This window comes from Mustela erminea, chromosome 18 (assembly GCF_009829155.1).
Source record: "Mustela erminea isolate mMusErm1 chromosome 18, mMusErm1.Pri, whole genome shotgun sequence".
NCBI lineage: Eukaryota > Metazoa > Chordata > Mammalia > Carnivora > Mustelidae > Mustela > Mustela erminea.
The window spans coordinates 46,966,827-46,987,688 of NC_045631.1; the positions used below are offsets into that span (position 1 = coordinate 46,966,827).

The following is a 20,862-nucleotide window of genomic DNA, read 5'->3' on the forward strand; positions in this document are numbered from 1 at the left end:
CACCTGAGGCCTCTAACAACTGCTCCCCTTCTCCTCACCCTCCACCTAAAAGACCCGGCCCGGCAAGGTATGGACTGCCCTACGACAGCGGGAAAGGGTCCGATAGGGGCTGAGGCCAGTGGGACAGGAGCAGAAAGAAGCTCGGGAGAGGAGCCCCAACCCATTCCCTGATGTAGCACTTCTGCCCAGCTCCGCCCCCTAGGAGTCAGGGCCCCGCCCCTGCCCCGTCGGGTCGGGGAGAAGTTGCCCCCGCCCAGCGAACCCCGCCCCGCAGCCTCGCGGCTTCTTTCAGCACCGCCGCGCGGACAGCTCCAGGGCTGGAGCCGGGGGAGTGAGGCGCGGGAGCCGCGGGCCTGGGAGGGCGGAGCAGGGAGGGCAGCAGAGGGTAGGCGCAGGCGGGCAGGCGGGGCACGTAGCCCCGCGGCCCACTCTGGGGGCAGCGCCCACCCGGAACCGGACGCCGCTGAGCCCGAGGACAGGTGGAGACGCAGGGAGCCGGGCGGCTGGTGGCTCCGGGCGGAGGTTGCAGCCGAAAGATGCCTGTCCGCAGGGGCCACGTCGCGCCCCAGAACACGTACCTGGACACCATCATCCGCAAGTTCGAGGGCCAGAGTGAGTGTACGCGTTAAGGTGGGGGCGGATCTGAACTCCTGGTTCGGTGGCAGGAGTGGTGGGACTCCTTTACTTACTTCGAATGGAGCAGAGTGGGGAGGATATTGACGCTGAATGCAAAATCTTTCGTTTTATTGTCCCCAAACATCTTCTGTTCCAGCAAGTCCCACTTAACTCAAATGCCACACTCTACTCTGGAGCAAGAGAGGCAGGCTGCAATGCCCCCTTCCCTGAGCTGATTTCTCGGTATCCCAGTCGCTGACCTTCCCTTCTGTCCAGCTTCCTCCTCCTGACACCAACCCCCTCCCTTCCTCCAGAGGTTTCCTTGATCCCTCCTTTTCACCTCCTGACCTAGCCACTCTAATTTTTATAGGAGCTCTCACCAGGCCTGAGCCCCATCTGTTCACATCCCTGCTCCCTCTTCCCGACTCCTCGCACTGCCTCCAGGAAGCCTTGGGCCTCTTTTCCACTTCACTGACCCTACTACTGCCCTGGTCTTCCCACTACCCCCAGGCCTAACTCCCCTTCCCCAGCACTTCTCTGGTCACCGTTCTGATCCCCCCGCTCCTTACCATCGCTCTCATTACTTTCAAGAGTCCCATGGCCATCCCCCATGACTCTGGCCTCCGAGGTCTTCCCACCCTTACCAGACCTGACTTCTCTCCCTCATTCTGGTTACTGCTCTGCTCTCCCATCTAGACACCCCCTCACTGCTGCCGAGAATCCCTATGATCTTTCTGCCCTCTGTTGCCCAGTCTTGGTCGCCATGGGCTTCCCACATCCCACCCCAGGTCGGAAGTTCCTGATAGCCAATGCACAGATGGAGAACTGCGCCATCATTTACTGCAACGACGGCTTCTGTGAACTCTTTGGCTATTCCCGAGTGGAGGTGATGCAGCGACCCTGCACCTGCGACTTCCTCACAGGACCCAATACGCCGCGCAGTGCCATGTCCCGCCTAGCTCAGGCCCTGCTGGGGACGGAGGAGTGCAAGGTGGACATTCTCTACTACCGCAAGGATGGTGAGCTTCCCTTGGGCCACAGGTTCTGCAGGGCTGACTCGGCCCCTCTCTTGTCCAGCCACGGTGGCCATCGGGAGGGCACTGACCCAGGGACCAGAGGCCCCAACAAATCCTGCTCCTCTCTGCTCCTCAGTTTCTTTATCTGCACGGGGTGGGGTGGGGGGAGGAGCAATAGGCATTGGAATCGATGCCTTCTGAGGTCCTTTCCCAAAGCTGGGGACCAGGGTGACTCACCGACTGATCCTCACTCCAGGCAGGGCCCCCGGCTCCACCATCCCTCCCCCACATCCCCAGTCTCCTGGCTGCCCACTCTGTCACTGTCAGCCCCAGCTGTCAGGCAGCTGGAAAGAAAATGAACCTTTCCTCATCTCCGTCTGCTCTGGAGATTAGGGAAGGAGTCACCCCCTCAATGCCTCTGTGGGCAAGCAAGGCTTGGGGGCTGCTTGCTGGGAAACAGGAGTGGACCTGGCTCACCCAGCCCCAGATCGTCGGGGAGATAGAGTCTGGAGTTTGCCCCTACCCAGAGGCTCATCCAGTTTGGGATGTTACTGCCAGCCCACGTTTATTGCAAGCAGGACAAAAGCATGGGGTAGGAGCTGAGGACAGAGCTCTGTGGCCCTTTAAGACTCTCCCCCTAGGACCTCAGAGTCTCAGACAGTGGGTGGGAAGAAGGGGAGAGATGAGTGGGAACTAGGATCCTAAAAGTCCCTTTGAAATCACTTAATGGCCCCCCACCCTGGTTCTGCATCAGAATTACCTGGGACGTGTTTTCCAAAACACACCTTCCCTAGAGAGAGGCTGACTCAGAGGTGTGAGTTGAAACCAAAGCAGGTGCATTTGGAGAAATCTCCCCGGTGGTTCTGATGTTCTGTCAAGTTAAGGAACCACTGGCTTAGATAAATCCCTTCATTTCATGGATGAAGAAACCAAGGCCCGAGACAACGGAGGGACTTGCCCAATATCCTACTGCTGGGGTCCAACTTGGGGCAGAACCCAAGTCTCCGGATTTTTGCCTTGATCTATTTGTTCTGAGTAATCCCAAGAAGGGAGAAAGGCCCCCCCAGCTGCCTCTGCTAAGAAGCCGGACTTCTGGAGAAGGCATGCACGAGGGCCCTCTGAGTATAAAGACCAGGTTCCTTTGGATTGGGGCCAAGGGATACTGAGAACCGGGGCCCTAGGGGCCTGGGGTGTGTATGGAGCATGAATGTAAGTGGACATAAGCATGTATGTGTGTGCATGTTTGTGTTCAAGGGCTTCTAGGATGCTTCATGGCTGGGTCCTGGATGTCCCCCTGACTGTCTCCTGCTGTTGCCAACTAAGCAGATGCAGGGGTAGTGATTAGGGGAGTAGGAAGAATCTGGTTTAGTTTGGCAGCCCTTGCAGGGTTAATGAAGTCAGAATATTTTTAAAAGCTGTGACCTCACCTCCTCACATCATTGCAGGGAGGAGGTGACAGTCAGGGGAGTGAGAAGGGTCCCCTTGAGATAGGATGGGACAGCAGGAAATGGGGGTGATAACAGGTCCTTAACCCCAGAGCTCTAGCTGGGCCCTAGAGGAGTATGGGCTGGTCTCAGACTCCTAGGGATGTCAGATCAGCTTTCTTAGGGTCTCTCCTCAGCACCCTGTATGTACCCGGGCAGGGGGAAGAGATCAAGACCAGGCTTTGGCCCTCTCAGATCAGGATTCAGATCTTCAGAACCCTGCTGGGGTCTTCCAGATATCAGAAGAGATCCCAGGACTTAGTCTTGGGGGCGTGCCCTGGGTGAAAATGGAAAATTACCACATATCTGGTGCCTGCACACCCCTGCCTATGCCACTAAGCCCTTCTCTGCCCTGTTACCCAAGACTTAGACCACTTGGACGTACCTGAGATTGGCCCCAAATCCAGAAACAAGAGCTTCTTGGCCTGTTTTACCCTAAGGAAAGGATGTCGTACTCAGATAACTTATATTCACCTTATTGTCCACTCTGACTACATGATTCTTCTTTTATAATGTTCCCATATACCTTTAGTCCTACTGACAGGGCTCCTAATGGTGATTTCTTCCCTCTTCCAGTCAATACCTCCTCTCTTCCCCTCCCCCTGACTCTAGGGAGGTGGAAAAGGGTCCTGAACAGAACTCTAGCTGGTTTATTTATAATCCTCTTTTCCTCTAAAAGGGTAATCCACTGACAGTTCTCCAAGTCAAAATGAAAGTGTTCATTTATCTCCACATTATACAGCTGCACAAAGTTGGATTCAAAGAAGCCACAGCACTTGGCAAAAATTGCCCCATGAGATAGGGCTCGCAGACCCCTAAGAACCTGGCTCTTCTGCCACCTGCCTTTACTGAGGAAAGTAAGAATCTAACAGATAAGGAGGGCTGGGGACAGTCAGGACAGACTAAAACTAATGAGAGTTTGGAGGGAGGAAAAGAGATGCTCAGATCTCTTCCACCTTTATACAGGCCCCCGCTGGACCCTTGGCAGAGGAGCCTAGACCTGCCTGCGCTGGTCGGGCCCTCTTCTCTAATGACCCCAAACCAGAGAGTCTCCTCATCTCCAAGTCACACTAGAGGATGCCTGGGCTCCTCCAGACCTCAGCTCTGGATGAGGAGGACAGGGTAAGGGCCAAGGTCAGAGGCCCCAGTGTTTTCCACATACTCACCCATGAATGCCCGAAGCTCCAAGCAAGAGACCACTCTCCCCTGTTGCGCTCTCAGTGGCAGCTTTCTACAGCACCAGCTTCTCCCTGAGGGTTCCCTGCAAACCTGGATGGACATAAAGAGGTGGGGGTGATAGACAGGGAGGCTGTGTGGAGGAGGGGCAAGGGCCAGGGGGCGAGGGGTGGGGACAATGGGAAACTGAAAGAAGGTGCACATCCAGGGGGCAGAGCAGAGCAGAGAGAAGGGCTGCGTCCCAGGGGGCAGACAAGTCTGCTGCCCTTGGTCAGAGGTGAGCAAGGTGAGCGCCTGGAAGGGGTAAAAGGTAGCTCCCCCTCCAGCAGTGGGGCAAGGGCACAGGGACACCGCCTCTCCTGGGCACAGCCTGGGGTGACACACTCCCCTGCTTCTGGTCACCCAGACAGAGTCACGTGTGAGCAAGGGTAGCCTAGGGCTGTGGAAAAAGAACGCTCCAAACTCATCTAAATCCTCACAGACTCCTCTCTCTGCCCACCCTAGAGGCAGCAAGAATGAAGGTTGGGCACGGGATGCACGACTTCCTCCAGTCCTCACTATTATGATGGGTCTTTGGTTCACTCCCATCCTCAGTTTTCTCGGAAGAGCATCAGTGGGCAGGTCCTACCCCTTGAAGACTGGGCCTTGACAGTGCCCAACAGCATAGAGAGCCTGGAGACTCTGCCCCTCTGTCCAGCTTTGCCCTCTCCCTGCCCTATCCCAGGCCAGATCTCTGGAGTGACAGAGAGGAGTGCCAGTGAGGTGACAGTCTGGCCTTGGGTGGGGGGGAAGTGTCAGACCACTGGCCAGCAAGGCTTCCTGGGTAGGTCCCGGTGTCCCAGGCTAAGAGTTTGGGCTGTGGTTCGGGAGGCTGAGCCCATAGCCCTCTGAGCCCAGGAGCGGTCACAGAGGCAGGTGGGTGGCCTCTCCTCAGTGTGGATGTCTCCCCCGGGGCCCAGGGCAGCAGCTGGCAGATGGCTGCCTGGTGCCTGGGAGTCGGGGAATCTGATCCAGGAGATCCCTGCTCCCAGGGAAGAAGGTGGGAGGGAAGATGCAGGCCGCTTAGCTGCACCCCAGCGCTGACGGTGTGAGGAGGCAGTTTGGGGGAAGGGAGATCCTAATGGACCCCAAAGTAGCAATGCTCCTGTCAACCGGCCTCCTGCGTACCTACATTTACACGTTCTTTCATTCACTCAACAACACACAACACCCAGGACAGGTACTGACCCCTACATGAGACAGACCCAAATCTGTCCTCAGGCATATTTACTTGAGGCCCTGGCTCTTAGCATCCTGCCCTTTGGGCCTGATACCCACCAACAGTTTCAGCTGAGGGACATGGGACCACTGGGTATCATGGAAAGGGGGTTTATAGAGCATCTACCCACCAACTCAGCCCATAGTCTGGGCTCTGGGAGTATATGGCTGTCTTAGCTCTGATTGCCCCCCCACACACACACACACATAGGGGAGACCCTGAAGCCAAGAAAGAAGAACAGAGGGCCAACAGCTAGGTCTAAGCTGCCTAAGAGGATGTGAGAGGGTCAGAAGGGGAGGGGCCTGTCCCCAAACTGCCATCTCTCTCCTTCTCCAGACCCCAGGCCACTGCCCTGCCTGCCCTCCAGTCCCAGTACGTCTGCCTTGGGACCCCTGGGGTGGCAGCCTGGCCTTTACTCCAGTGTCTTCATCCTGGACCCGTCCCTTCTCCCCAAGCTGTTATGTGCTGAGAACTCAGCAAGACCAGCCCCCCCCACCTCCCCTTCCAGCCCTCGCCAGTCCGTTTCTCAGAACCCCAGGCTCTGCAGAATGGAGGGGAGGGCTATATCTGCCCCTCTCCTGAGGCACCACCATGGATCTTGAGGCCTAAAGTGCCCACTGTCTCCAGGTACAGTACTTAGTGTGTTTTCCGAGTTCCTTCCAGCATCGAGGGAGCGGGGCATCTTTGCCGGGTAAGAATATGGCAGCTGAACCCAGGGCTAGCCAGAGCTACATGGGGGTAGAACGCCCGACATCCCCTCCCCACTTAATCCACCCCATCTGCTCAGCTTTAATTACAGCAGAAGCAAACCTCAAGGTTAAGCCCTGAGCAGAGGGCTGAGTGTGGACTTGGGCCCGATGCTACATTATCTCCTAATGAGCAGCTAAGCTGCTCTCCCCACCTCTGCCCTGTGGGTGGGGCACCTGCTGGGCAGCATCACCAACCCTCTACCCAATAGTCCCATGGCTGCCCTTCACTTGACCTCCACCCAGCCCCCTCCCTGGCTTCCCCTGGCCATATTACTGCAGGAGAGGATCCCTTCTGTGACCCCTCCCACTGGTGTCTGCAGCCTCCAGCTTCCGCTGCCTGGTGGACGTGGTACCCGTGAAGAACGAGGATGGGGCCGTCATCATGTTCATCCTCAACTTCGAGGACCTGGCCCAGCTCCTGGCCAAAAGCGAACGTCGTAGCCTGTCCCAGTGCCTGCTGTCCCAGAGCTTCCTGGGCTCCGGTGAGGTGGCGGGGTACGGGGTGGTGGGAGGGATGCGTGGGGGTACCAGATGGGACAGCTGGTCCCCAGGGCCTGGCTGCTCTGACCCTGGGCCTGCTTTCAGAGAGCTCTCATGGCAGGCCGGGGGCACAGGGGCCTGGCACAGGCAGGGTCAAGTACAGAACCATTGGCCAGATCCCACAGTTCACGCTCAACTTCGTGGAGTTCAACCTCGAGAAGCACCGCTCGGGCTCGACCACGGAGATTGAGATCATCGCACCGCACAAGGTGGTGGAGCGAACCCAGAACGTCACTGAGAAGGTCACCCAGGTGCGGGCTGCAGGGCAGGGTGGCGGGGCTGTGCTGGGCCTCGTGGGTCCCTTCTCAGGCCTGGGGCTGGGGGTGGTGGAGGCAGTCAGCTTGTCCAGCCCCCTGGGGTGTGGTCTGAGCCCCAGGCCCCCTGTCCTGCCCCCTTTCACTAGTCCTGAAGGCCTACCTAGAGCCCACCATCCTGATGGGAGCGGCGGGGGAGGTCGGTATCAGCAGAGCCTGGGAACAGTGCCACGCCCTAGCTCTGGAGGAACCTGGGAGGGGGGATCACCCAGGCCGCCATGGGGGGCCTGTTCAAGTCTCTCCCAGTCACAGAAAAGGAGAAGCAGAGAGAAGTGTCAGGGCCGTCCTAGGGAGAGAAGAGGAGGAAGGATGGAGGCCTGTCCCTGTCCCTGTCCCTGTCCCTGTTCCCCACCTCCACGCCCCAGCCCGCCACAGGATCCTCCCCCAGCCAGGCAGAGGGGAGTTGGCCCTGGCGTCTTAAGTTCTCTTTGAGCATCTTCCTGGGGATTCATGCCCTGAAGCAGGCCCAGAGTCAGAGGAGCCAGGGCCAGGGGAGCAGCTGTCCCATCTGGAATGCCTCTCTCCCCTTAAGCCCCTCCTTGGCCAGCCCCAGGCAAACCTTCCTGGGTTTTCTGTTTCAGCTGACCCCTGTGTGCCCTTGCATAGGGCCTGATGTCCCAGTCCCCACCACCATTCTAGAGGGAAATGCAAGAACCCTGTCTGAGGTTCAGATGACCGGAGTCCTGCCCCTGACTTGTTGTATGACCTTGGACAAGTAACCTTACCCCTTTCTGGGCCCCAGAGCTCTCCTGTAGAGAGAGTTGGACTCCAAGGTCTCTAAGGATCCTTTCGACCTTGAGTAACGGAGACGTCAAAGGGGCCTAGGCCAGGGCTGAGGAAGGAAGTACAGATCGTGGGGGTGGGGGCCTCAGGGCCTCCACTCAGTTTTCTCTGAGGCTTTGCCTTCGTGGGGGATGGGTCCGTTCTTTTTCCTCCCTGCCCCCTTTCACTTGTGACCGAACAGGTGGGATGGAAACTCTCTGTCACCCAGCCCCTCCCCAAATGCGAGAACCCTGGGAAGGAAGCACCCCAGGCTGCAGGGCTGGGGCCTCAGAGGTCAGGCAGGGTGGCCCTAGGGACCTGACCATGGGAGTCCTGCCAAGGCCACTCACCCCAGGCCCTCAGGTTGGCACAGCGGTGATGGGGGTGTTAGACGGGAAATTTGCCCATGAAAGACTGATAGGCCTGACTGGGGCCCATGGTCCCTGCTCCACCAGCCCCCCTGCTCCTATCCTGCCCCCCACCCCAGCGCCCCAGCCTGCCTTGGCTTTCCCAGCCCACCCCGAAAGGACCCTAAGGTAGGAGAGGTGCCTGACAGACCTCAGGGGAGGGAGCTGGCAGGGGCCCCGAGTAGGGAAGTTCCCCCACCTCAACCAAGGCTCAGAGGGCTGGGTCTTCACACCTGAGCTCCTACCTCCAAAGGACCTAAGCCCTTTGATGGATCCTCCTTATTGTGACCTCATCTGTTAATGGATCTGATTTGCAAAGGTTAGAATGTAACACTGCAGATTTTCTCAAACCAGGGCCATCTGCCAGGGCCTATCCAGTGGTGGTGGTGGGGTCAGCGGGCCAGTCCTCAGGCTCCATCAGGAATGATCGTAGAGCAGCACGTGCCACTGGGATACACGATCATGTCTGGAGTTGGTTGTGCTTTGTTATCCACTCTGTGGACGGAGGAACTGAGGCTCATAGAGCTCATAAAATTCACCCCAAGACAGACATATAGCAATGTCAGAACTGGGATCAGCCTGGAAGGTCTGGCTGGCTTCAAAACACATGCGCTTCCTGATGCCCCAGCTGCCTCTAGTGTTGGGTAGCTGGCAAGAGCCTGGGCATGCCGGGCTGGGCCTGGTGACCCTATATTGGCCATAGTCTCCGAGGCAGGGTGGGAGGGGCAGAAAAGAGGGGGCTCAGCTGAAAGTAATGAGCAAAGCCCCCTTTGCACGCATGCAAAATAGTCGGGGCTCCTTGGTGCCCAGGACCTGTCAAGGGCTCAGAATAGCTACATCACCCTAAGTTTGACTCTTCCCATGGAAGGCTCTGTGAGTTGGCCCCAGGGAGGCCCCTCATTGGTCTAGGCTCCCTGGGACCTTCAGGACTGAAGAGGTTCTTCTGGGAGTGATTTGGTCCCATCAGGAATCCTGACCTCTGGGAACCTCCCAAACCCACCAGAGAGGATCGAACCCCCAGCTACCCCCTTCGATCTAAGTTCTCTGGAACATGCCCACGGATGACTCCGAGCCTGGTTCTCCTCCGACCACCCCCCGCCCCGCCCCAGTGCTCTCTCCACCCCAGGCTGGCCTGTTTGTGAGGGAGCTGGTGAACTTCCAACCCCGGGGTTCCCTATGCAACAGAGCTGTGTCCTTCCTCATGTAACCCCTCTCCTCTGTACTTCCTCCCAATACACCTGTCGCCTTGTGAATTTGCCTCACACATGCTCTCCCCATCTTGGCTTCATCCCCTCTACCCGCCACAGCCCTCATCACCCACCCTCTCCCACAGCCCCCTCCTCCGAGAAGCCTTCATCCCTCCCAGCCCTGTCTCCCTAGCAACGGACACCCTATGTGTCCTCACCCCCAGGTTCTGTCCCTGGGCGCCGACGTGCTGCCGGAGTACAAGCTGCAGGCTCCACGCATCCATCGGGGGACCCTGCTGCACTACAGCCCTTTCAAGGCCGTGTGGGACTGGCTCATCCTGTTGCTGGTCATCTACACGGCCATCTTCACACCCTACTCAGCCGCCTTCCTGCTCAGCGACCAGGACGAGTCGCAACGCGTGGACTGTGGCTACACCTGTAGTCCGCTCACCGTGGTGGACCTCATCGTAGACATCATGTTTGTCGTGGACATTGTCATCAACTTCCGCACCACTTATGTCAACACCAACGACGAGGTGGTCAGCCACCCTCGCCGCATTGCCGTCCACTACTTCAAGGGCTGGTTCCTCATTGACATGGTGGCCGCCATCCCCTTCGACCTGCTCATCTTCCGCACTGGCTCCGATGAGGTGAGCAAACCCCGTTCAGGCCAGCGGCTGTGGCCACTCCCTGTGCCCCAGCCCTGGGGCTTCCCAGCCCCACGGTCCTGGGTGCAGGGAGCTCTTGGTGTTGAGTACCTTTGCCAAAGGAGGTGGGGATAGAGAGGGGGCCTCAAACATGTGTCATCTCCCAGCCCCTTGTGCTGGCTTCTAAAGCACACTTACCCTGGAGTTGGAAAGGGAATCCACAGGCTGCTTCCGCAAGGCAGCCTGACCCCCCGGTCACCCCCAGACCCACTACTATGCCCACTCACTTCCTACGGCTGACATGAAGGCATTTGCAGGCTCTTCTCATAGCTTCTAGACCCACCACGTCCTTCTGCCCCCATCCTTGGGATCAGCTTTCCATTCTGACCAGCTCTGCTTTCTGTGTACGAGCCACCCCCACAACCCCGTCCAGCAGGGGGCTGGTGGGGAGGGAAGTCCATCATCACTCCCTGCTCTCGTGCCCACCCACTTCTAGCCAATCTCTTCCCCTTCTCTCCACCCCAACCACCCCTGCCAGAACACCGAGCGGCCCTCTTACCCACCTCTGCCCCAGCGCTGCTCCTGCCAGCCTCACTCCTCCACACAGAAACCGGGACTGGTTTCAAATCATTTATCTGACCCTGTAGAACCTTCATTGGTTTCTCAGTGGCTTGAAGTAAAAGCCAAGCTCTTTTTGGACCTTGAGGTCCACAGGAGCAGCCCCCAGTCACCCACCCTCCAGGCTCGTTTCTCACCACTCCACCATCTACCCTGCACTCCAGGCGGCAACACCGCACTTGGTTTCCCATGTGGGCTGTGCCGTTTCACACCTCCATGCCTTGCTTGCCTCATTCTACTCCCTGTGCCTAGAATGCCTTTCCCTCTCCCTCTGTCTGCCTGCAGACTCAGCCTCAACTCTCAAGATTCAGCTCACAAGTGAAGCCTCCCCTGTCCTGTATTGATCACCCTTTTCTCTGCACTCCCCTGGACTTCTGTCCTCACAACCATAACAATGTTTTGAGATTTAGGCTGAGAGCTCCTTAAGATCCTCTGCCGTGCTGTGCTTTGCTGCCACCGGCCAAGAGCCCAATGTTTGTTGAATGACTGTGTGACCACATGCACAAGCAACCAAAGGTGATCCTAAATGCAGCCTTTCCAGGGTTGACCCCGGTTCCATGGCCCCCTCCCTGCCCCTCCAGACCACAACCCTGATCGGGCTGCTGAAAACGGCGAGGCTGCTGCGGCTGGTGCGCGTGGCACGGAAGCTGGACCGCTACTCCGAGTACGGGGCAGCTGTTCTTTTCCTGCTCATGTGCACTTTTGCGCTCATTGCACACTGGCTAGCCTGCATCTGGTACGCCATCGGCAACGTGGAGCGGCCCTACCTGGAGCCCAAGATTGGCTGGCTGGACAGCCTGGGCGCACAGCTCGGCAAACGCTACAATGGCAGTGACCCAGCCTCCGGCCCCTCGGTGCAGGACAAGTATGTCACCGCCCTCTACTTCACCTTCAGCAGTCTCACCAGTGTGGGCTTCGGCAACGTCTCCCCCAACACCAACTCTGAGAAGGTCTTCTCTATCTGCGTCATGCTCATAGGCTGTGAGTGCCACCCCATGCCCGGGCCTTACCTGTGCCATTCAAGTTTTAGTTGGGTAACGAGACAGAACACAGTAAAGCTGTGGGGGATGGGCAAATACGAAGCATGCAGCACAAGGAAATTTTGCACCTGTTCACCTACTACACACAGAATTTAAAACACGTACAACATTTTGTTCTGTGCCAGGCAACAGGACCAGCTATATTACTTGTAGGGCCCAGTACAAAATGAAAAGGTGGGCACTATTTATTTAAAAAGTCTTAAGGATTTCCAGAATGGTGACAGCAGAGCCAGCAACCAGGCCCTTCTTAGCACAGCTCGCACACCCATGAAGCTGGCCCCTCAGGCATTTTTGTAAGTGCTTGTCAAAGGTGCATGCCCTGTGGGGGCTGTATTACAAGCCCAGTTTACAGACCAAGGAGACTGAGGGTCCTAACTATCCCTTGCCAGGGATACACAGAGACCCAGTTTTATCCCAGGGGCCAGTTCCTCTGGCTATGTGTGCTCCGGGCCCTGCACTGCGCTGCCTGCTCCCCAAGACACCTCGTCTAGCAACACAAGAGTCAGATGGAATTTTACACGTAGAAGAAGTTGTCATGTTCAGAGTATTTAGAGATGTGAAAGCCCGGAGAAACAAAAACAAGAAAAAAAAATGGGTGAAAACAGAGACCAAGAGTTTTCCCTTTATTATACTTTTTTCTTTTTTTTTTTTTTTAAACAACTTGAAGGAGGAAAACAAATCTGTACTAAAAAAATCATTGCCCTAGTTCTCAGGAGTCTGGCCTCTGGGTCCAGGAAGGTGCCAAGAGACACAGCACAGAGAGAGGAGGGAGGCGGGCAGGAAGCCCAGGGGCTTTTGTCCCTCTGTATGCCCTGGCACCGTTCTGGGCACTCCGACTTGGCTCTGGACGGAGGGGCCCCTGATTAGAGGGTTCCTAGGGAGAAGGAGGTCTGGAGCAGGCCTTGGGGTGCTATGGCCTGGTGGGGCTGCGAGGGAGCTCACTCCCCACGCCCCTGCTTCTTCACCCCAGCCCTCATGTACGCCAGCATCTTTGGCAACGTGTCAGCCATCATCCAGCGCCTGTACTCGGGCACTGCGCGCTACCACACGCAGATGTTACGGGTCAAGGAGTTCATCCGCTTCCACCAGATCCCAAACCCGCTGCGGCAGCGCCTGGAAGAGTACTTCCAGCATGCCTGGTCCTACACCAACGGCATTGACATGAACGCGGTGAGCCCCGCGGCCTGACCTCGGGTGGGACAGGTGATCCAGCTCATGTCCCAGCTCTGGCTGAATGTCCCCGGGGGAGGCCGAGGTCTTGTTGCACAGGGCACCCCCAGCTCCCTACCCCCTTCCACTCTACCGCCCTCCCCTACCCCCGCTCCGGTTCCGCTAGCCCCAGGCCCAGCCGCATCCTGCTGGATGGGGCCGCCCCCCTCACAGGTGCTGAAGGGCTTCCCCGAGTGCCTACAGGCCGACATCTGCCTGCACCTGCACCGTGCGCTGCTGCAGCACTGCCCTGCCTTCCGTGGAGCCAGCAAGGGCTGCTTGCGAGCGCTGGCGGTCAAGTTCAAGACGACTCACGCACCGCCGGGGGACACGCTGGTGCACCTGGGCGACGTGCTCTCCACGCTCTACTTCATCTCTCGTGGCTCCATTGAGATCTTGCGCGACGACGTGGTGGTGGCCATCCTAGGTGGGTCGGGCAGGGAGGGCAAGACCGGTTTGGGTGGGTGGGGTGCAAATAGAGATGTCCTGCCTGGACTACTCCATTCCTAACCAGGATGGCACATTTCACTGGCCTGCCATGTGTGCATGCTCGGTGCTCACTGGAGGGCTTTTTTTTCCCCCCCTTTAAATACCTTGCTCACTGAACCCTTAAAACAAATCTCTACCATGGGTTCCATTTTCCTGATAGGGAAGTAGAGGCTCAGAGAGGTCATGCTGACAGGTAGCCAGACCCGATTCCAGGGCTATGTGTCTGACTCCAAAGTCCAAGAAGGCGCCTACCTTCTTCCACTCTTGGAGAGCTCAATGTGAGAGGTCGAAGCTTTGTCTTGGTTGGAGGGAGGACCCCAGTCTCATTCACTGCTGCTATACGGACAGCTGGACACTTTGGAAGAAGGATATGAGCACTGGACAGGGGACAGAGTTGGGGGCACACAAGCCCCTGCTCCTTACCAACCCTGTGACCTCGTGCAAGTCACTTCACCTCTCTGAGACGATTCTCATCTTCCTTGCCTTCTCCCTGACTTCAGCCCACCCCAAGACTCTGATCAGGATGCCAGCCTCTCTTTCCTTTGGTCTCCATGGCTGGGCTCTCCTCCAGCCCCACTGAACAGGCCGCCTCCAGTTCCTTTGCTCAGTCCTCTCCCTTTGGTCGCTCCCCAGCTGGTGTTCACCAAGTGTGGGCTCTGCTTTCTTTTCCTCACTCAGAACCCTCACCTGAGCTACTGCCTTGCTCCCACGTTCTCAGCCGTCCTGGCTGCAATATCTCCTTAGGCCAGAATATTCCGTTCCTTCCCGGGTATGGCCACCCTATATTCCATAGGCAGACCAAACAATGTGTCTGTGTCTAAAATCGTCATCTTTCCTCAAATCTGCTCCTTCAGAATCCTCATCACTGTGAACCATCCATTGCTGGGGCCAGAGATCTGGAAATCAACCAAGGGAGCACCCTTCTCCTTTTCTGTCTCATCCCCACCATCCAGGCAGCCACAGACTCCCGTCTGTTACCCTCCTTAATACCTCTCTATCCCACACCTGTCTCCTTGTCCCTGCCTGGCTCCAGCTCTCATCACGTCCTTCCTGGGCACATGTCAAGCGCTCCTTTCCTGTGTCCCTACATCTGGTCTACCCCCATACTCCATTTTCCACCTTCTGCCAGTGACCTGAAATTCACATCTGCATATTCCTCTTCTGTTCAAAATCTTTCCATGGTTCCCCATGACCCAAGACATATGTAAACCCCTGATCCCAGCATGCACAGCCCTCCCTGATCTGGCCTCCCTAACTCCTGCCACCCTCCCCCCAACACTTCATGCTGCTGCCAGACTTCCCTACCCTGCAGTATCTGTTACACCTCCCTGCCTTTACACGTGCTGCCACTCCGCTTGGAGCACTTTTCTGGCAGATCCTGGTCATCCTTCAAGGCTGAGCTCAAGCCGCGGGCTCCTCTATGAGACCTTCCCTCACTCCTAGCCTACCTTAGAAGTGCCATCCACGTGGGAAGGATAATAATTCTATAGAATAATTAAGAAGCTAGTCCAATGTAAGTTTCAGTTAGAGACTTGAAATCCTCTCATTTTGCCTTGAGTGGAAATGTACATTAGATCATAATCTTTTATCTACTGGATAACCATCATTTTATGATGTTGCTCAGTTTTCGAGCTTATGAATTTCATATGTGAATCTGATGAGTCCATTCCCTCTCTGGACCTTAGTCCTCTCCTCTTGAGTGATCTTTGATCCTGTTCTCTTGGGCTTGGCTTCCATCCATCATTGTCCATGTAAGCCATTAGGGCTCCAGGTCGTACTGCCAGGCTGAGGGGCTGGACTTCCCTGTGGGGAGTGGATGTCAAGCAATCATGGTCCCTGGCACCCCAGCCCTGGGCTCTCTGTCTGCCCTCACTGGGCAGATGGTTTTCCTACTCCTATTGCCTTTCTCCGGTGGGCCCAGCCCTCATTGTCACAACCCAGCTCCCACATCACATCTTCGGTAAGCCCTTCATCCCGGCCTCCACCAACCCTGGTCGATTGAGCCCCTCCCCTTCCTTGGCCCCTGAGCTTTTTGTTCTCCCCATCCTAAGACTCTACACATGACGTGTAAACTAGTTGGTGGCTTAGGTGTCTATCTTGTGGGACTTTGGGGGCTCTTTGGGGAGGCGTGTAGGATCTTATTCACGTTTACATCCTGTGGCCAGCACAGGGGGCCTAGCACCAGGAGGAACCCTACCCTCACCACATGCCTCAAGTGTCATCAGCCTACACCCACCATGGGACATCTGTCGTCCCCGGTGCCTGGCACCAACCTGTCTGGTGCTTCTTGCTATTTGAGGCAGGTTCTCAAGCATCACATCTGTTCCTCTGGAACTATAGTTAAACCCATTTTAGAGAGGAGAGTGGTGGGGTCCAGGGAGGGGAAGTGACTTCCCCAGGCTTCCTCTGCCAGGACCATGCTGGTTACCTGGGCCCACAATAGGGAGTGGGAATACAAAGAGATAGAAGCCTCAGACCTCGCTGTGGAGGCAGTGGGGGCTCCCAGCCGTGGTTCCCTGCATTCACAGCACCACCAGACTGAGGGGCAAGGAAGAGGTTGAACAGGGAACCTTTAGTGTCCTTTCCTGCCCACTTTTCCCTGGAGTGGAGGGGTGGATAGGGGCAGTGCCAGAGAATAAAGAAAATAGAAGGGGGGAGGATTTTGATGCGGGTGGTCCTGAGGGGCCTGCAGACTAGTGTTGGGGGAGACCTACATGCTGGGATGGTATATATCCTCTTCAGAGTTCAGGGAACAAAGAAAAAGGCAGGTTTCACGTCCAACCCCTCCCCACCCCCAGCCAGCACACCCAGGCTTGTCTCTAGCCCCAGCCTGGCAGGATCCCTGGAGGGGGGAGAGTTCATGATCAAGGGGCCCTCAGGGAGGCTTTCCAAGGACAGCTTGGAGCCAGACCCTGGAGAGACCCCCGTCCCTCTGGCTGGCAGGAAAGAACGACATCTTTGGGGAACCCATTAGCCTTCACGCCCGGCCGGGCAAGTCCAGTGCAGATGTGCGGGCCCTGACCTACTGTGACCTGCACAAGATCCAGCGGGCAGACCTGCTGGAGGTGCTGGACATGTACCCCGCGTTTGCAGACAGCTTCTGGAGTAAGCTGGAAGTCACCTTCAACCTGCGGGACGTGAGTCTGGCCTGGGTGGGCCAGGGTGGGGAGTGGCCCTCAGCCAGCTGGTAACGTGCCATGGAGGCTGCTGAGTCCTTGGCCTGCCTGGCCTCAGGGGACCCATCTGACCACCTCCCTTCCTTTCCACCCCATCCTGCGTCCTTCACCGTAATTTCTTCTACGTCTACTGTGGCCAACATAATGCCAAATGTGATGAGAGCTACTAGTTATTGAGCACCAACCCAGCTTCATTTACACGATCTCATTTAGTCTTCTCGTTGCACAGGGTGTAATTTCCCCCACTTTCTAGATGAAGAGACTGAGGGTCAGAGAGGATGAGTACATCAGCTAAAGCTATACCGCATTCAGTAAGCCATACAGTCAAAGGCAGAGCCAAAGAGTGGACTCAAGTTTGTGCAAATCTACAGCTGAGGTTTTTCCCACCTCACAGCACCAGGCTGGAAGGGGGCATCTGTCATCCAGGGGCTCACAGTGCCAGGTCCCGGGGGTGTAGATGAGTGATGGAGCAGACTCTCCTCTCAAGCTTATTACTCAGTGGAAGAGATTATAACAACTCAATGAAAATAAAAAGCCTCGTAGTTAAATAACCAAGGAAGTCACGAGGATGTGTGGGGAGACCAAATTTCTACGGAGCTCAGGGTTACCAAGGAGTGCCCAGAAGGGACTGTATGGAGAAGGGGTGTCTGGAATCAGTTAGTGTGAAGGAGGGGGCAGGCATGCCTGGCAGAGAAAACAGTGGCTGAGGTCCTGGCACTGAGCCTGCCACCCCCCAGCCTCAGGAGGATGGGTTCTGCTGGCTCAAGCTCCATGCCCACCTTCTAGAAGATGGTGCTGAGGCAGGTTTTCTTGCTATGGACAGCTATTCCAACCCTGTCTGTTCTGCTCTTCTACCCCCAGCCAGTATCTCATCTTCCCACGTGATCTGTCTAGGAGATGTTTTATAAGGAATCTGCCTTGGGGCCCCTAACCTCTAGGAGCCATCAGATGGCCCAAGTGCTCAGTGGCTGGACCCTAGGGCAAGTGGGATGTGGTCCTGTGGCCTGGGGCATCTGTAGGCCCTCAGTATCCCCAAGTTACATGGTGCCAAGAAGGTGGTTGCCCACCTGTACAGGAGAGAACCTTCAGGAAGCTTTCTGGAGCATCAGGGGAAGCCTGGCCTCCTGTTACTACTTTCTCACCTAGCTGTCTCAAAGGCCATAGGAGGGGCGTTGCAAGGGAGAAAAAAGCTGTCCCAGCTTTGGTACCTGTCACTTGATGCTCTTGTTCCCCACAAGGCAGGCGGGGGTTTCCAGTCATCACCCCAGCCAGCTCCAGGCAGCCAGGACCACCAAGCCTTCTTCCTTGGTGACAACCAGTCAGGTAAGCAAAGCCAGCCTCCGCTAGTGTTGGCCCCAGCATCGCCTGAAGCTCCTGCCCAGCCTCCTACCCCTTTCAGGTCCTTCCGCATCTTCCTCAGCCTGGGACGGAGGGCAGCTCCCTCTCTGAGGCTCAAGAATAGACACCCTGTCTCCTTCCTGCCCGTGTGTGCTCAGAACTCGAGCAAGGGCTGTTTCACGTCAAGGCACAAGGGGAGTGGCTGGGCTGCAGCTCCCTGGACAGTGAGGCCAGGGCTGGACTGTCCCCATGCAGCCAGCAACCCCCCCAGCCAAGCTGAGGCCCTAGCCCCCTTTTCGGGGTTAGAGTTTTCTGGGCTCTAGAAGCCAGACCTCTATGGGGGCAGGATCTTGTACTCCAGGGCACCCAGGTAAAGAGAGCCACTTCTCCCAACCTGTGTTACCATGGCAGGTGGGGGAAGGGGATGGCCTCGGCTCTAGTTCATGCCTGTGGAACCAGCCACACCGAAGCTCAGGCTTCCCTTTCCCTCCTGCAGCCGCAGCCCCTTCCCTGAGCATCTCAGATGCATCTGGCCTCTGGCCTGAGTTGCTGCAGCAAGTGCCCCCAAAGCCAAGGCACAGCCCCCCCAACCCTCAGGGAGACCCAGACTGCTGGCCTCGGGAGCTAGGTTCCAGGCTAGAACAGCTCCAGGCCCAGATGAACAGGTGAGTGTCCTGTGGGCCAGGAATGGGGGTGGCTGCAGAGAGCAGGCCCAGCAGTGGGCTAGGCACGGGTGCCCCCTCTTGGTGGCTCAGGGACATCACTGTGTACTCTGTGGGTTTTAGAATGGCTAGCCCCATTTAGCTGCAAGTCTCCCCTTCCCTAGGTCACTAAGCCCACTTCCTTGGGTGGCTTATCCTAGTGAACCCCCAAACACACCAAGGAAGACTTTCTGGAAGAGGGGCATAACCTCATGCAGAAACAAATTTCATAGGCCCTTGGAAAGAGTGTGTGGCCTGTGGATGGCAGGGCTGTGGTGGTAGAGGGAGTGCTTGGGGCAGTAGAGTCTTGGGCTCCTAACCTGGCTCTGCAACTGACCAGCAAGAATGTGGACAAGTTACTTAACTATTCTGAGCCTCTGTTTGCCCTTTCATGAAATGAGGATAACCAGAACACCCATACCAAAGCTCCCTTAAGAGGGCTAAATGAGGTGTGCATAATGCCTGGTCACTGTTGTTATTGAAGTCAGGAATGGGCTAAGGGAAATTTCAGCAGACCTGTGGACTGTAGCGGGGAAGTAGCATCAGGTAGGTCCCAGACTGCCATTGCATGCAGCAGGAATGGCATGTCGGCTGCAAAATTGAGAGCTGCCTCAGGACCTGAACTGCTCTCCCTTACCCTGATGCTGACTCTGACCCTGACCTTGACTGTGGGGTTCTGTCTGGCAGGCTGGAGTCCCGCATGTCCTCAGACCTCAGCCGTATCCTACAGCTCCTTCAGCATCCCCCACCCCAGGGTCACGCTGGCTGCATTCTGGGAGCCCCTATGTCCGATGACCTGGCCTTGTTTCCTGCAGCCTCAGCCACTCAGAGTCCAGGAACTAGGCTGCCCCCGGGCGGTCTGACCCCTGAACAGGTGAGCAGATGAAGGGATCCCCAAGGGCTTTCCTGGAGGCAGCTGCATGTCTGCCCCACCCGGAACTTAGTCTCAATGTGGCATCAAGCCCAGAGCCTTTGCAGTCAGAGAGCAGCTGTGGCTTCTGTTTTCCTCCTTGACGTCATGACAAGCAGCCTGGACAGGTGGTGGCAAAGCCCAGATTGTAACCATGGATCCCACAGCTGGGGCAAGGGCAACAGGACACAGCTCCTGCCAGTTCCCATCCCTGACGGTGGTGGCCTCCCCCTTTCTTGCCCCCCACCCCCAGGTCCCAAGCTGTGGCGACTTGAACAAGTATAGGCTGGCGCGAAGGAACTCCTCCTCCAGGGGGCCTCCCCTGGCTCCCCTGGCTGCAACAGACAAAATTCTCACCGTTTCGTCAGAACAGGAGCAGCCTGAGGGGCTCCTGTCGCCCTTGGCCTCAACTCTTCATCCCCTGGAGGTACAGGGACTCATCTGTGGTCCCCGTTTTCCCTCCCTCCCTGAACACCTCAGCTCCATCCCCAAGCAGCTGGAGTTCCAGAGACATGGCTCAGATCCTGGATTGGCAGGAAGTTGGAGCCCCTGAACAGCAAGATAAGATACCGTGAGGGGATTGAAAGTGGGTGAGAGTGAAGGATTTGGGGGAGGCAGACAGCTGCCCAATGGACCTCTGAAAACCATTCTCCTACCGTAGCTACCAACTGCCAACCCAAGTGACCCACAATGGCGAATGGTAAAGAGGCTCGGGAATTTCCCAGACTCCTCTAGGGCTTTGTTTAGAGGATGTTTGAGGTTCAGGTGTAGAGGTAGCTTACAGGATGGAGGAGTCACTGAAGAAAGAAGTTTTTGATCCATGTGAGAACCTTGCTTTTGGCTGGTTACTGCCACCTGTGGCTCAGAACGATCCACCACCACTTCATGGCTCAGCACCCAAGGTTAGTGAGAGCTCCTGCCAAGAGCCTTTGAACCGGCTGAGGACGAAAGTGTCCTCTGTAGTGGACACATCAGGGCACAGAGCTCCAACCCCCAGCTACTCCACCCCTCATGGTTCTGTGATGACCTTTGGGACTCTATCAGGCAGTGGAATGTCTCACGGCTAATAAAGTCAGCACATTTCATGTTGGGCTGGGTGTGTTAACTTACCTGAGAGTTATCAGGTCCTTGATTGTGCTGTGACTCCAACAGCTGTGGTCTTTTTCGAGTCCCTCCCACAAGGATTTGTGTGTTGGGGACCTGAAGGTGCTCTGCTGGACCCAGGA

The 20,862-nt window shown here is 56.7% G+C and overlaps 1 protein-coding gene across 1 annotated transcript; it reads left to right on the forward strand.

The window, feature by feature from the left end:
* The first annotated feature begins 323 nt into the window (after nucleotides 1–323).
* KCNH6 (potassium voltage-gated channel subfamily H member 6) lies at nucleotides 324–20,862 on the forward strand. Its single transcript, XM_032322763.1, has 13 exons — nucleotides 324–612; nucleotides 1,404–1,634; nucleotides 6,619–6,780; nucleotides 6,884–7,089; nucleotides 9,733–10,158; nucleotides 11,355–11,754; nucleotides 12,784–12,983; nucleotides 13,197–13,449; nucleotides 16,455–16,648; nucleotides 17,926–18,010; nucleotides 18,522–18,690; nucleotides 19,414–19,600; nucleotides 19,890–20,862. Exons 1-13 carry the CDS (start codon nucleotides 537–539, stop codon nucleotides 20,187–20,189), a joined length of 2,889 nt encoding a protein of 962 aa, XP_032178654.1. The 5' UTR covers nucleotides 324–536; the 3' UTR covers nucleotides 20,190–20,862.